Consider the following 16,005-nt stretch of genomic DNA (forward strand, 5'->3'; position numbering starts at 1 on the left):
TCATGATCATAAGGTTGACACACACACACACACACACACACACACACACACACACACACACACACACACACACAACCATACCTGTGTCCACATATGGCCACATACCGTTTATCGTAAATGGCAGTCAGTAGAGGATGGTCAACAGCAGAGGGCGCTGCAGGCACAATGTGTTGGAGGGAAACACCTGCCTTACAGAGTAGGCTGTACAGTAGCCTATATTAATCAGAAACAGCACATATATTTATAGAAGTATGCAGGAAACAAAAATATAAAGCAGCTGGCTTTTAAACTGAGTTGAATATTTTAGTAAGTGCCTTTAATCGAGTTATCTCCCCATTTACTTGGATCATTACAACGCGACTGACTGTGATTTCCATTAAATCCACTGGATTAACGACACAAAGCAAGTGAATGCTGTCATCTCACTTTACCCAAAACGTTAAATCAACTGTATTGTGATGCATGTTGCACAATCCTAAATGGGGTCAAATGACAAGACAGGGCAAGTGAGGTTCCCAAACACCACCATATATCATACAACTCTGACATGTGGCATGTCACCGAGGTTCCTTGAGGTCGTCTTTCCACATAGGTTAAGCTTCCCCACATTCCTCCTCCTACAGACAGACATACCAATCGCCTAAAAAATGATAGACGGCTTCAGAGGAGCGTGGTGACAAGTGTCCCGTTACCGCAGCAAACCCCACAAATGTACTCACATCTGTATGGAAACACTTCCTCGCGGGGGCGTCGTACACAGGGTTATTTCAGACCATTGTTATCACAGATATCATATATGTTACCACAGATATCATTGAAAATAATCTCATACTTTATAAAGATAAATATGAGATTATTTTCAATGATATCTGTGAATGATAGCATATGGAAACTAGTGGGCCAAAACCTTTTGCAGTTCATTTATAAAAGGAGAATGATCATTTCTCTTCTTTTTACTTATTTCTTCTTTTTCAGTGTTATGAGACATTTGAAAAACATAATCAATAACATTTCTTGACAACAATATTTCTAACAATATTTAATTTCATTAAATAGTATGAGTTGAATGCCAGACATTCTTTTTAAAGTACATGTGTCTACATGCAGAGGCCTAGCACTGACTTTTCAACATGCTTTTAAATGTAATAATCATGACTTGATCAATGCACAAATATCTTAATATAAATATGTAAATTGTTAACCATAATGCCTTAATTTTCCCTTAAATTACAGCATTAGGGGGCTGTTAGGGAACCCCTTTAATGTACTGCTTCCATACACATTCCACCTTAATTTCAATATAAAAGTTAAAAGGGGAATTCAAATATATATAGCATCTTGTGTCATATTAAATGTCAATGTGTACACATTTAAAAATCATTTAATAAAGTATTAATCTACACCTCTTGTTTAAAATCCCAGTCAGAACATGCGCTGTGCCATATTTCATTTCTGCAACAAGGTGGTGATAATCTACTGAACCTGGGGTCAAAGGTCAACAGGAAAACAAGGGGGAGTCTGAAAGCTATGACAGGCTCTGGATGTCTGGATAAATAAATCCCTGTCTGATCCTTATTACTGCAGGCGTGGAAACCAGTAAAAAAATTGAGTCATGACTCGTGAAAGAGCATCAGTGGAAACAAAGGCAACTGAGAATGGGTGGGGGAAATATTTCTCCATTAGAGAAGATTAGAAAAGTGTTTAACGAAATAAAAAGAGATTATCTGTGAGGGAAATTTGGATATTAAACCTTCGGCAAAACAACCGGAAAGCTGTTCTTGGGGCCCGTGCATTGGCAGACTGTCAAGTTTATTTAGCTATTCTGGTCGCACTCAGCTGTCCCTTTTATGCTATTCTGGGAATGTCTGCTGCCATCACCCTGCCAAGTAATCCCTGTATAATTTACGGGGGAGAAATGGTGGGTACACACAAGAGAGGGGGGGCCGGGGGGTAAACAGGTGGGAAAGTGATCATAACTGAGGCCAATCACCAAACACACACCTTCATAGTGATGAAAACCCGGACTGCAGCCAGAGGAAAATGGTGCCTTTAATTGGTTGGCATGTTGTTGTTCATTTAACGCTGGCAGCAAAAACTCATCCTGTCCTCGAGGAAAAAACGATTAAACTATGGTAAAAATAAAATGTATTCCTATTTTTATTTCTATTTCTTTCTTTAAGACCAGACATACTAAGTTGTTGCCAGAAAACCACACCATGGTGCAAGTAAAGAGTGAATCAGGTAACATTGAGAATATTTTAAAGACAATCATACATAAAGACTTGCATAAAAACATTGATTGCAAGAAGTGGTTGAACCAAGATAGATGAAACTAAATATACAATAATATTACGTTTACAAAAAAGACGAAAAAAAACAATCAATGATCAATCAGTCAAATAAGATGCTTCAACTTTTGAACCACTTCTGCCCACAGTAAATGTATGTTAACGTCACCATTTCTTGTGTCTTTGTATTTTTCTATATTTTTCTACTTTGTACTACCTGATAGTGTTTGACTTGGTCTTAGTCTATGGTATATCATGTAAGTTAATCACAAAAAAATATTATGTTAATGTCAATGATGTCAAAGATAATGATGATGATGATAAATAGTATTGTTAATCCATTACATTTAGTTTAAACTTTCAATTGTAACTTAAAATATAACCTTAAAAAGTGAAGTGGATATGAATTTTACCGATTTGACAGTTTCATTTGACATAGTTTGAGTAGTCACAACTAAAATTGTATCATTTTCTATTTTTGTATACTTTATTGTCCTTAATTAGATTAACAAACCATCTCAATACTCCCAATTCATCAAAACAAGTCAAACTAGTACATTTGAAAAAGCAATGAGGGATAAAACAAATACATCAAGATGTGTCCTTAGGGAAGTGAAGCCTGGTAAGCATGATTGCATGTTGAGAGTATGTAATACAAACCTATGGATTACATTCAGTGTGGGCATGCATATCTAAAAATATATTATTATTTTATATCTTACACCAGTTAAATGTGTAATATTGCCTTGTGCAGTGTTTCAAATACAAACAGGATAAATATATTCTCCCATTATGTTTGTTGTGTGAAAATATATTTTGATGAGATGATATCTAAGAGATGAGTTAGAGAGAGATCCTTTAATAGTACATACTTGATGTTACTACAGGGCCCCTCCCATCACCTTGGATGGGAAAATCTCAAATTGGACATTAGCATAATTAAAATTAGCAAACGGATCTTTGCACATAGTAGAAGCTGCATCGGTTAAATCACATTCTGTAATATAGCCATGAACATCACGAACCAAAAATAAAGTCAGTGATTGGCCTCTCTGCAGGCTGATGGAGGTGGACAGAGCGGGTGGGGAGACAGTGTCCAGTGGTCAAACAAGCATCTATGTCCCGAATGTCCTTATTAGTCCAAGTGGGACTGCAAACCTACAGCATGGTCCCTCAGATATCAGGTTTACTTAATTCCAAGACTCCTGTGTCTATTTCTGATCTCCTGTAAGGTGATACACCGCCCCGCCATTCTGTCTCAATCACTTTTGCCATCAGTTCATCCCTGACCATCCTCGCTCTCCCTTCATCTCTCTCTCTCTTTTCTGTCCCCATCCAAACTTGAGGCTGTGGCTAAAGTTAGATTGGCCAGCAGAGGGGTATATAAGCCCCCGGTGATGTTTGTATGATGCGGCTTCACACAACCTTCTCCTTCTTCATCAGCCAAACCTCCACTCACACCGTCTAAAGATGGTGAGTACCAGGTCTCTCCACATCTCTGCACTCCTCTGGTGGAAATATCAAAACCAACCCTGTGGATTAACTCTGATTTTGATGGGTTTTTTTTGTAGGAGTTTAAAATAATCATTACAAAAAAGATGGGAGTATTACCAGCAATCTTTTAAGATGAAATCATTTTGGACAATCTTTTTTGGATTTTTGGATAATTCAAGCAGTTGGCGATGCAGTTGAAAGGATGTTTGGGTTCTGATGTGTCGTTAAATTCTAGTTTTGCATAATGCATGCAACCAAATGCATCTCATATTGGTAATCTGATGTTAACTAACCTGAGGATTGCACATTAACTTGTGCCGGCTGCAAAAGCAGTACCTCCCAAACTGGGGGTTAAGACCTCTCCATGGTTAACAAGCTCGATCTGAGGGTTCAGTGATGTGGACATGAAGAAGGAAAATATTAATTTGCAAGACAAAACTAATTTCTCTTATCCTTGTTCTTTGAAGTTCAATCCTTTTGGGCATCAAACAATTATTCAAATGTAACAATGAAAATTAAAGAAGTTCATTGGAGACAAACTCTCTTTTTGGTGGATATCTGCAGGTATCGCTTAATGCTAAGGGGTAGCATTACTGTGAGTTTGCCTTAAAATATAACTGACTTTCTTGACGATGTTCTCATGTGTTTATCCTCCAGGCACCAAAGAAGGCAAAGAGGAGGCAGGCAGCAGGAGACAGCGGTTCTTCCAATGTGTTCTCCATGTTTGAGCAGAGCCAGATTCAGGAGTACAAAGAGGTAAAGTTTTTCCGGCAACACAGCAATACTCTCCATATTCTACTGTATCAGCATCATTCATGGCAGGCATTCGAGACTTCTGTGTAACTTCTAATTCATTGAAAGTTAGATGTTTAGAGACTCAGATTCTGAATTAAAGTTACGTTTGTTTCAGTCGGTTACCAAAATACATTACGATGTATACAGTTGGATTATGCAGCTCTTGTATCCATTTCCACAGCAGTTGCTATTTTGCTGCTCCCCCTCATCTCCCCTGACCATTTAATAAGCTTGAGAATGTCATTAGGAGGAGCTTGGACATTTCTGTCGCCATCTGAAGCTCTCTACACTGTGTTCACCGTTGACCCACCGCCCAGCTGTCACTCAGACATCTTCTTAAGGCTGAGGCCAGGCAGAACAACTGGATCTCATTACACACATTGTAGTGTAGAACAGATCATGTGAAGGAAAAAGCACATGTGATTTGCTGAGCAGAGAAAGAAAAAGGAGATAGTGTGAGGCGTCAAGGTTGTGTGTTGAAATTCAGTAAGGTCAGGGAGATGGGATTTTATTTAGGATGCGTTGCCAAGAGACAGGATAATGATGGTGCTAGTGCTTTTAATGCATGGTCAAAGCATATGTGCTGTGAGTAGAGGAAACATGCCTCTTGTGATAAGGGATATGGGCTCCTTGAGTGGCACTTTGGGAATGTTTGACATGATCATTAGGGAGATCTTAGCACGTCGCATAGATGTAAAGATAGCAGCCGGGGGGAAATGCGTTTTGTATCTGTCTGTGTGTGTGTGTGGTGAGTATGTGTATGTGTGTGTGTGTGTGTGTGAGAGAGAGAGAAATAGGAAGGCAGGGGGTGAGTTCAAGATTAGGCGGTTATCTTAAATTTCATGGACGTAAGTTGCCTAGGGTGAGGAGATCCGACAGCTGTTCCCTAATGATACTTTCCTAATTTAACAGCCCTTCCTCACACCCCTCGCAAGGCAACTACAGTTACATCTGACTTTTCGGGTGCAGCCTTTTTCTTGCACAATATCCTCTAACAACATTAGTAAAGATACTCACCAGCTGCCTATTTAAGGTGATGACAGAGGCCTCCCTAAAGGGTAACATGGTATCATACTGTCCATCAGCGCAGTCACAACTGTCACAAATGCTTCCTTCAGGAAAAAAACCGAAGTCTTCTTGTTTCCTTTTTAGGCGTTCACAATCATTGACCAGAACAGAGACGGTATCATCAGCAAAGATGATTTGAGGGACGTTTTGGCCTCAATGGGTGAGTGCCGCTGTGAAAGATCTTCTGTGGAAAATCATGAGTGACTTTGGCCTCCTGTACTAATCCGACATTTTGGGGGCTTTTTAGGTCAGATGAACACCAAACCTGAGGAGCTGGACGCCATGATCAAGGAGGCCAGCGGCCCCATCAATTTCACCGTCTTCCTCACCATGTTCGGAGAGAAGCTGAAGGGTGGGCGTCTAATTTGAATCAACTGTCTCTCCCACATTGTTTGGTGTTTTGTTTTGCAATTCATTAATGATAGTAATCCAATAATATACAAATATGTCACCTTGGGCTGTTCTGTGCAATAAGTATTGTTATTACTCACAGATCTATACTTTCACTTCTGAAGGAGTTTTACTGATAAAGGCATAACAAATATTTTGTATTGCTACATTAACCAAGTTTTGAATACTTCGTCCATGGCTGTCAGTCTTTGCAAAGGTTAACCGGCCTCTCTCTCTCTTGTCCTCACTAGGTGCTGACCCCGAGGACGTTATTATCACTGCCTTCAAGGTTCTGGACCCCGAGGGTACCGGAAGCATTAAGAAGGAATTGTGAGCATTTTCTTTGTAAATAATTGTAATGTTCACCATGCATGTCCAAATAGGATCAATTCAAATGTTGACTCCCATAATCTGTTTCACCCACTCCAGCCTTGAGGAGCTCCTGACCACCCAGTGCGACAGGTTCACCAAGGATGAGGTAAAATCACAATACAGATACAGTATCTTATTACATAGATATAATGTTAGGTTTTCCATCTCATTTCCTCTATGCTGTAGTACTGGTCATCAGTTTTGATTGTTTTTGATTGTTTGTGTATTGGCAATGGAGATATCTAACTTCTCTCAGATGGCCCTTGTGTTGCTTAAATTGTAAAAATAAATAGATTCTATACAAATTAAGTATGATTTTTGTACAAAAGTTTATTAGTTGTCCAATCGCTAAAGTTTCACCTCAGCTAACAATTTTAAGTATGATTCCTTGTGAGTGTGACTTTTTTTCTTTTATGTTTAAAAGTCAGTGCCGGTTGAACAATTGACCAAAAACATGTCAAAATATCAGTAAGATAGTACATATTTTTGCCATGCTGACTTTCCAACCCTCATTTTCTCCCTCAGATTAAGAACATGTGGTCCGCCTTCCCCCCAGATGTTGCTGGCAACGTAGACTACAAGAATATCTGCTATGTCATCACACACGGAGAGGAGAAGGAGGAGTAAATAGAACGCAAGAAGCCCAAGAAAATACAGCAATCCCTATGCTATTCTGCCTCCCTTTCCTCCTAACCATCCCTTTGTGTTAACCCATGTGCTCAGCCGCTCAAGACTTGTCACACTGACACATGAGAGTGCTGACGCACATGGGGTGTCTGTGTCTGCTTATGGGGAAAGGGGGTGATTTCCAATAAAAGATTATTCTTTAACATCATTTCCATCCACAAGCTTTTCTCAATAATCTTTCCTTGCAACCATCTTCTGTCTTCTCACCTCCACATCTCTGTCTGCCCCGTCACTTCTGCCTCTGAGGTGTTTGTGGTAATAAGATGTGTCCCTATCCTTCCTGCAGTATCTGTGAAGAAGACAGGCTTACTACTGGGATAAGGCACACACTAAATATGGGGACCTCATTCCAAATTTTGAAGATGTCCTCTGGGGTGGAAAAGGTGAGAAGAGGGAGAACATAAGCAGTTTAGGAAGGGGGAAAAGTTGCGTCCTTAAAGTGACAACAACTTTTTCCTTGGAAAGTGAAAAAAATAAAAAAATAGAAAAACATAAGACTGAAGTAGAGGAGGAAAAGGGTTGAAAGAAAACATAACCGTCTTCAATTACTTTACCTCCGCTACTTCCTGCAACTATTAAATCCCCTTTATTTCCCCCATAAGCTGACCTCTTCCTAGCCTTTCCTCTGTAATGAATAAAAGGGTCAAACTGTGAATAAAATCTCTATTCTTTTGTACAATAGTGTGTCTGTTCAGTAAATGTGGAGTAAAAGTGACCTCTAGCTTTACATCTGCATGTATAAATAGAAGTAGAAAGTTCAATCTAATCCCAACAGATCAACACCATGTTCCTTTATGCACTGACAGCAAATAACTAATACCAAACCACTTTTATAGCAGTGTCCATTGATGGGCACTGGATACAAATAAATGATATATACAACACAAGCCAAAGAAATATATCCAAGTATAGCTTTATTGATTTATCACAACTATTACTAATTCATCACTAAAACGGATCCTCCGAATTTGAAACTTCAAGAAAGACCAAAAACACCATGATGATTTAATATATTATGGTTTATTACTCATCACAAATGTCATTATCATCATCAATTAAATACATCAGTTGTAGATCTGAAGGAATGAATTCAATTAGCTATGATTTTATCTCACTTCCGCCACAGAGTGACCATGTAAACTTAAAAACACAAAAGACAGAACGGCATGGGGAGAAAAAACTGCTGTAACGCTTTCTTAAAATATTTTCATCAGTTTGGGTCGTCATTCCTAATCAACAATCAAGAATGACGATTTCATGATCAAAGCAGAAATGTATGAGGACCTGATAGAAATGTATTTCTTGGTTCGTCATTCATATTGCAGCGCTAAGTGCTGATTTCCACGAGTTAGCGATTCATTGGATCATCACGGCATCTCGAGCCCTCTGAAACAGTTTTCATCAAAACATGAGCTGCGATGACGTATTGCTCAGAAAATATTGAAGTCCATGAGCATGAAAATGTGCTCAGAAATACCTACCGAGACATAATTCATGTTTCCCCATGGCACCAAACTGATCATCCGGATCAGAGGCGAAGTCAGTGCTGCTGTCACACACACACACACACACACCATCAGCCTCATGACGGAGCGTGGTTTGCATAGATGTGTTCAGGTTATCCTCACTAACACTACACTAATCTATAATGCACTGGCATCAAAACATAAGAGGGGGACTGTGTTCTAATTATATATTTCAATGACAGCCATGTGAAGACCTGAAATAAGTGAAAAACAATGAATATGCAGGACAAGTTGGCTACAATTACACAAAGGTCCCTCTAATCCTTAACTACAAAAACAGTACAGTTAAAGAGCATCAATGTTTTTTGCCATCAAATGGTTTTTACACTCACTACCTGACACTATTCACCGTATACTGATAGGGGTCAGTGCAGTTTAATGTATGCATAAATATGTTACAGCACAGAACACTGAGTGTAAATAGGTTAGGGAGTTAGCCCATAAGTTATCATGAATGTTACAACACAATTTGGTGAGAAAGACACACTTAAGATCTCCAATTAAAGAACTATTCAAAGCTCATACATCACCTCTTAGTAAATTATACAGTACGATTAAGACCTTCAACTCCCAAAGAATCTGCGTGAATAACTCCTCTTACCGTTTGTTCAGTCTGAGGCCCATTTTCCACTCAAGTCTTTTTAATACTACACTTCAGTAAACAGGAGACTCGTGAACCTTCAGTTGACCAAACCAAGTGACGGTAAACTTAAATAATCGCAAAGACATGCATCGAGTTTGTTGTATGAAAGCAGAGGACTTAGCGTGCAAAAAAAGGGAAATCAAAATAATCAAACACTTAAATGATCCCCTGCAAATAGAAGTGTAGTCGGGCATCTTTCCAGTCAACCAGGTGTTTCTTACTCACATAGAAAAATAGTCAGATCAAAAATAATAATAATAATAATTCATAATATACTATTTGATTAAATTAACCACTTTGTACATAAATACATAAGAGCCCGAAGGTCAAAGGTCAGAGGTTCATGCTACATTGGCACACCTGGCACCTCCAGTCCAGTGGCTTCCTATATCGAGGCGCAGTTTCTAACTCTGAAACCGCCCCGGAGACTTCTACTAACGGAGTGGTCGACTTCAGTGGTACTTTGTGACAAAATCACAAGTGCAAAAATCTCCTTCATTCTTTAAGATACTTGAAATCACATTCTAATGGGTTAGTGAACTTAAGTTCCCACCCATGCTGACATTTGGCTAGATGAAATATGTAGGACTTTGTTCGTCAAAAGCAGAGATAATACTAATTTTGATGGACATGTACTCTGCAGGACTCGTGCATGGTCGCTGCTGGGTATTGAATGTTGTCACGCAACCAGTTTATCAATAAAGTTGCGTCCCGCTTTTCTTGCAGAAAACTACCTAGGACACAAGAAAATGTTATTGAAATAAAAGAAATGAAATGCTCCCTATGTGTACTTTTGTCAGAGACAAAACACACACAAATCACTAAAAAACACCATGTCAAGGTGTTTGGTTGTATTCTTAATTTCTCCCTCTTCTTTCTCTCCATTTCCTCCTTCTACTGTAAGAAGAATTTGGGGGGGGACCAATCAGGAATGAGTGGTCTTCAGAGAAAAGAAGCAGCTAGAGAGAGATTGAAAACCGGGAAGCCACACACAGAACAGTAACACACACACACACACACACACACACACACACACACACACACACACACACACACACACACACACACACACACACACACACACAACAACATTACTAGCATTTCTGCCTTCAGTGCCGGTTTGTGACCAATGGTTTTCTTTTTGTCACATCCAGAAAACCTGTCTACAGGTGAGACATGGGGGGCATGTGGGCTGCTAACAGGATCCTATGTACTGTAGGTAAACTTATTATTTACATACTCTATGGCACCAAAACCATTTCAGCAATCCTTCAACAATCCATCGAGTCCATTTTTATCCAACCACTGCCACCTATCTGACTAAAAGAATAAAAACGACAAAGAATACAAAACTCAAAGAGATAAAAGACTTATCTGGGTTTCAGTCCATGCTCCAGTTGAAAAAGGAAATGTGTCCCCTCGTACTAAAACTTGGTGAAACAAGAGAAGCATTGAGCGAGGGTCCAGAAACCCCTGAGGTGCTTTTAAAACCATGATCCAGTTTTCCCGCCACAGTCCTGGGACTACATGAAGTCTTTGAAATGATGCGTTTAACAGGAAGACATCCCATTTTTTTTTTGTATGAATCACTCTTTCTGTTTCCGGGGGTCTTTGTTCATCCGACCTGTTTATTTGTTTAGCGTCTCTTTTCATTATCCAAGAATGACGGGGCGGAAAACTAGGCCTCTCTTGCTGCTGCGCCTCCATTTCTGTCCTCAGCCTCTCCTCCCCCTTTGTCTTTTTTCTTCCCCCCTTTCTTCTTCTCTTTTTCTAGCCTCTCTTTCTCCTTCCTCAACCTCTCTTTGTCAGCCTTTTCCTTTTCCTTCCTTTCCTTCATTTTTTTCTTGTCGTCTTCTTTTTCCTTCTTCTTGTCATCTTTGCTCTTCCTCTTCTTCTTGACCTCTTCCTCTCCAGTCGTGGCATCAGACGCTGGCGACGCCTCCTTGTTTGAGTCTTGAATGAGCGTCAGAGTGGAGTTGTTAGCAGTGGGAGAGGGGAGAGTAGGAGTGATTTGCTCAGAGACGATCTTAGGGGCGGGGGATAGAGTGTTGGGGGGTGGTGCTGTGCTTTGTGTCGGGGCTGAAGCAGCATGCTGCTCGTGTGCTGGGGGGTCTTCTGGGGTCTGTGATGAGCCTTCTGCCCCCCTCACTAAGGGGCTCCGGACTTGGGGTGCCGGAGCCTTCTGACCGGCCCCTGGAGGAATAGGTGGTTTGTGGCTGGGGCCTCGCTCAGGGCTCGATGTTACTACAGGTCGAGAGTCCACTCCCGACGGCCCCGAGAAGGAGCCCTTCTTGGCTTGGGAGTGAAAAGGAGCCTTGGACCTGCGGAAGCCCGGGAGAGAGAGGAGGCTGGAGGAGGCCCTGAGGGGGCCCGGGGGGGGGATCTGGCTCCCCAGGAAAGAGAAGCTGCCCCCCGAGCTAATGGAGGCGGCGCGGCGTTTGTGCTCGTAGAGGGCTCTCGTACCGTGGAGGCGGCGGGCCGGCTGGTGGGTCAGCTCCCCCCTCGACTCCCTCCACTTCCTCACCTGGATGTTGCTCTCCCTCTCTATGAGCGACTCCGTCACCGGGAGGATTATAATCTGGTTAGAACAGACAAGAAGAGACCAAGGTTACTGTAAATAAATCTGAATCTAAAACGGAAATAAGCAGTGAAAATATTGTTAGTAACCTAAAACTAAATAAAATTAATTTAAAAAAGAAGAAAATATTGCCAGGTTTAAAACTAAATATACTCTTATTAAAATAACCTGACATCTACAGTTGTAGAAATATATATGTATATAAAGCTACATACTAAGACATCATACCTGGCTTTAACAAAAACAAACTAAATACATAACAACTCAAATGTAACATTCCTAAAAAGTGGAAACCAAACTAAAACTAGATGCTGAAAACCAAATTAAACTAAACCAAAATAAAATGTAAAAGCTATTTTAACCTTGGACGAGACAGACAGGGGAAGATATAAATACTCGACTGGGTACTACAGGACATAGTGACTCACAACTCGTGTTTCTGAGTAAAAACAGACGCCCGTTTCTCTTCATAGTCTGTGAGGCTGAAAGAAAGAGACCCACCTCCTGTACCAATATCTCCTCTCTGATGGCGTCAGGTGCGATGTTTCTGAGACGCTCCATCGTTTCATACATGCCCTGTAGTTCTCGAAGTTTATCCACAGAGCCCAGCATCTGTTTCAGCAGAACCAAGCCCACACGAAACACTATCTTCACCCCTACAAACAGAGATGTATGTCAGGATTTGGTCAAACTACAGAGCAAAAATGCAGTGAAAGAAGCCGAGTTACACAAGCAGGGTTTCTATTTATTTACATTTCACATAAAAAACAAATGCACTCTAATCAATGTATAGCCATTTGATTCTATTACTCAAATGTAACAACGTAAACTAAGACAGGAAGTAGCATAAGTTCTAGCCTACAGTCTGTATGGATATGAATAGTACCTTCACAGAAGAACATATCCCACACACGCAGTACACTGGCCCATGGTAAGGTGCGGGAGAAGATGCACATGAACCACTCAGTCATGTAGAGAATCGGGTCGATCTTGAACTTCTTGAGATGACGGTACGCCATCGGACACGTACGTCTCAACAGGGAGAAGAAGATCTCACCATCCAGCTGAATCGCTTCCTAAAAACACAGGAGCTGATAAGTCAGTAAAGCTGAGAGAGATGACACAAAGTGCTGACAGAGGGTTCAGATCATCTCTCACCAGTCCAGCGCTGTAGTAGCCAGGGAGGTACTTCTCACATATCTGGACCAGGCACCAAAAAGCTTGCTGTTAACAGAAACAAAAGTAAAAGTAGTTAATTATTCATAAATAGGTATACAAATGTTTTGGGTGAAAAGGTAGTCATCACTATATTTACATTTACATTGAGAAACATGCTGCGTTAACAACTTTTTACAGAGGAGTACAGATGGCAGATAGAGAGCTTGAATCACATGGTGCAATGACCTGAAGCTCAATATCAGCTGGAACAGTGAAGTTAACCTTCTGGGTAGAAAATATAATATAGTCACTTCATTGTTTGACCTGTGTGTTAGATTGTCATAATAAGCATCTTCATTTTTGAGTTATAGCAAAAAACATCACCATCTACAGTGGGGCAAAAAAGTATTTAGTCAGCCACCAATTGTGCAAGTTCTCCCACTTAAAAAGATGAGAGAGGCCTGTAATTTTCATCCTGTATACCTCAACTATGAGAGACAACATGAGAAAAAAAATCCAGAAAATCACATTGTCTGATTTTTAAAGAATTTATTTGCAAATTATGGTGGAAAATAAGTATTTGGTCAACTACAAACAAACAAGATTTCTGGCTCTCACAGACCTGTAACTTCTTCTTTAAGAGCCTCCTCTGTCCTCCACTTATTAACTGTATTAATGGCACCTGTTTGAACTCGTTATCAGTATAAAAGACACCTGTCCACAACCTCAAACAGTCACACTCCAAACTCCACTATGGCCAAGACCAAAGAGCTGTCAAAGGACACCAGAAACAAAATTGTAGACCTGCACCAGGCTGGGAAGACTGAATCTGCAATAGGTAAGCAGCTTGGTGTGAAGAAATCAACTTTGGGAGCAATTATTAGAAAATGGAAGACATACAAGACCACTGATAATCTCCCTCGATCTGGGGCTCCACGCAAGATCTCACCCCGTGGGGTCAAAATGATCACAAGAACGGTGAGCAAAAATCCTAGAACCACACGGGGGGACCTAGTCAATGACCTGCAGAGAGCTGGGACCAACGTAACAAAGGCTACCATCAGTAACACACTACGCCGCCAGGGACTCAAATCCTGCAGTGCCAGACGTGTCCCCCTGCTTAAAGCCAGTACATGTCCAGGCCCGTCTGAAGTTTGCTAGAGAGCATTTAGATGATCCAGAAGAGGGCGTGTCTCGCAACGCCTACGGCAAGATAGCTGGTAACCCTGCGGCAATAGCAGCGTCAACGAAATTACATTATTAGCGGCAAGGCACACCGGGCTCTGCTAGATATGACTCTAATTTTCATTGCATTTGCTGAGCAAAAGCGAAGGAGGCAACCGCCCCGACTCTCCCACTCGTCTATCAGTGTCTTTTGTCTTGTTTTAGCTAGATGAGAGACGGTGAGGAAAGGACATTTATGTCCAGTCCGGTATGTCAATTACGAGCGTAGTCCTACCACGATGTCCCGGCATTCCGAACGTGAATCTTTGTGTTATTCGTACATTTACAATTAATTAATGTCGAGGCGCTAGGTGATCGTGGTGTGTGTGTGTGTGTGTGTGTCTCCGTCTCGCACTTACTTTGTTTCTCTCGGTCTTCATTCGATGAACATTAGTGCTCGGATAAACACCGTCTTGGAGAGCGAAGTCCACAAAACTAACTCACAGGTGATGCACCTGCAATCCTGATTTTTTACTGGTAAACAAGTTGAAACGACAATCGTCTATTAAAACCGCGGGTCGATGTCCTTCGGAGTCACAGTGTTCATTAATCGGATACCCATCCAGTTTGTAGATTACCACGACCGGTAAACGGATTAAGGTACACAACCGAATTACGAAAAACCATGTTGTAAAAAACAAAGTGTAACGTAACCTAGTTATTAAAAAGACTAAAATTAATTATTTTTATTTTTTTAAAGCTTTTTTTTCCTATATATAAATCAACCCACGAATCCCCCAGCACAACCTAGACCCCCCACGGGAATCGTGGGATCGGCGGCGGCTGACATCCCATACCACAAAACCTACGTGAGTCGTAAGAAGGGAGGTTGTGCAGATCAACTCAAAATGTTTCAATAGTAAAACCAAAGTAGACTGGTATCACTGTAAGAGGTAGGAGAAGACCAGTAGATTAGGTTCCCACCCCTTGAAAAAGAGTGTTCCCGTTCAAAGTTAAAAAATTGTCAGGAGGCTCCCGCATTTTAATAAGCTGAGACGACTTTCTATGCTTTTGTGTCGGTCTAAGTAAACCGGAAAAGGAAAGTACGCACGTTTCTTGTCGTTGGAGAATTAGTCTATAAAATGGTACTAGCCGCGTTACCGTAATGCACGCCAACACCGTACTGTGTTTTTGTTCTTTTCATATAGATTCTTATCTCTATCACGTTTACATAAAGCAAAGATAGGTACAACTGCACTAAATATCACCCCCCTGGATTTGAGCGAGACCCCCCCAGGAGGGAGGGCCCTTCTAAAAAAATTACAACTTCAATTTTCGTAGTTAGACCACGTGAAACTCTGTCGTACCATCCTCTAGAATACCTATCTAGAGAGTGTATGTATATTTTCTCTACCTGTCGTCTACATAAAAAGAAATACCTATAAATGTTTAGGGGAAAGTTTACATAAGAACAAATATTATGTTGAAATAATGAGTATATCATCAATATGTACAAATTGAAATAAGGAGAACAAAAATTTGATATTACCTAGTATATTTTACACGGAAATGTGGTGACCACATCTTTTTCGAAGAATATAACGTAATCGTATCATCGAGTGGTCTACGAATTTATTGTTGTTCAAATACTGACATACTAGTTCGTACTGCTCTTGTAAGCGGTGACCCGAAAGTTGATTTCTGTGTCTGTGCTTTGACGCCGACACATGCCTAGGAATACCCATACGCGTTAAAAACCTTCTCACGGCTTCGCTGCAAGACCACGACGTCGACGGCTACGAGGGGACATCTGCTCTTATATGTTGCCTACTGTGCAAATCC

General features: G+C 40.8%; 1 protein-coding gene and 1 long non-coding RNA gene across 2 annotated transcripts; one reads left to right on the forward strand and one right to left on the reverse strand.

Moving 5' to 3' along the window:
• Positions 1-3,652: 3,652 nt before the first annotated feature.
• On the forward strand, positions 3,653-7,568 carry LOC104943733 (myosin regulatory light chain 2, skeletal muscle isoform). The gene is made up of 7 exons (XM_010769203.1): positions 3,653-3,761; positions 4,440-4,538; positions 5,730-5,805; positions 5,893-5,997; positions 6,287-6,365; positions 6,465-6,513; positions 6,933-7,568. Exons 1-7 carry the CDS (start codon positions 3,759-3,761, stop codon positions 7,032-7,034), a joined length of 513 nt encoding a protein of 170 aa, XP_010767505.1. The 5' UTR covers positions 3,653-3,758; the 3' UTR covers positions 7,035-7,568.
• Positions 7,569-8,094: 526 nt separating this feature from the next.
• Positions 8,095-11,048, reverse strand: LOC104943726 (uncharacterized). Its single transcript, XR_798145.1, has 2 exons — positions 8,576-11,048; positions 8,095-8,480 (listed from the first exon to the last, which is right to left on the reverse strand). It is a non-coding gene; the product is annotated as an uncharacterized lncRNA (long non-coding RNA).
• Positions 11,049-16,005: the final 4,957 nt, after the last annotated feature.

This window comes from Notothenia coriiceps, unplaced genomic scaffold, assembly GCF_000735185.1.
Source record: "Notothenia coriiceps isolate Sejong01 unplaced genomic scaffold, NC01 NC01_scaffold00000339, whole genome shotgun sequence".
Classification (NCBI taxonomy): Eukaryota; Metazoa; Chordata; class Actinopteri; order Perciformes; family Nototheniidae; genus Notothenia; species Notothenia coriiceps.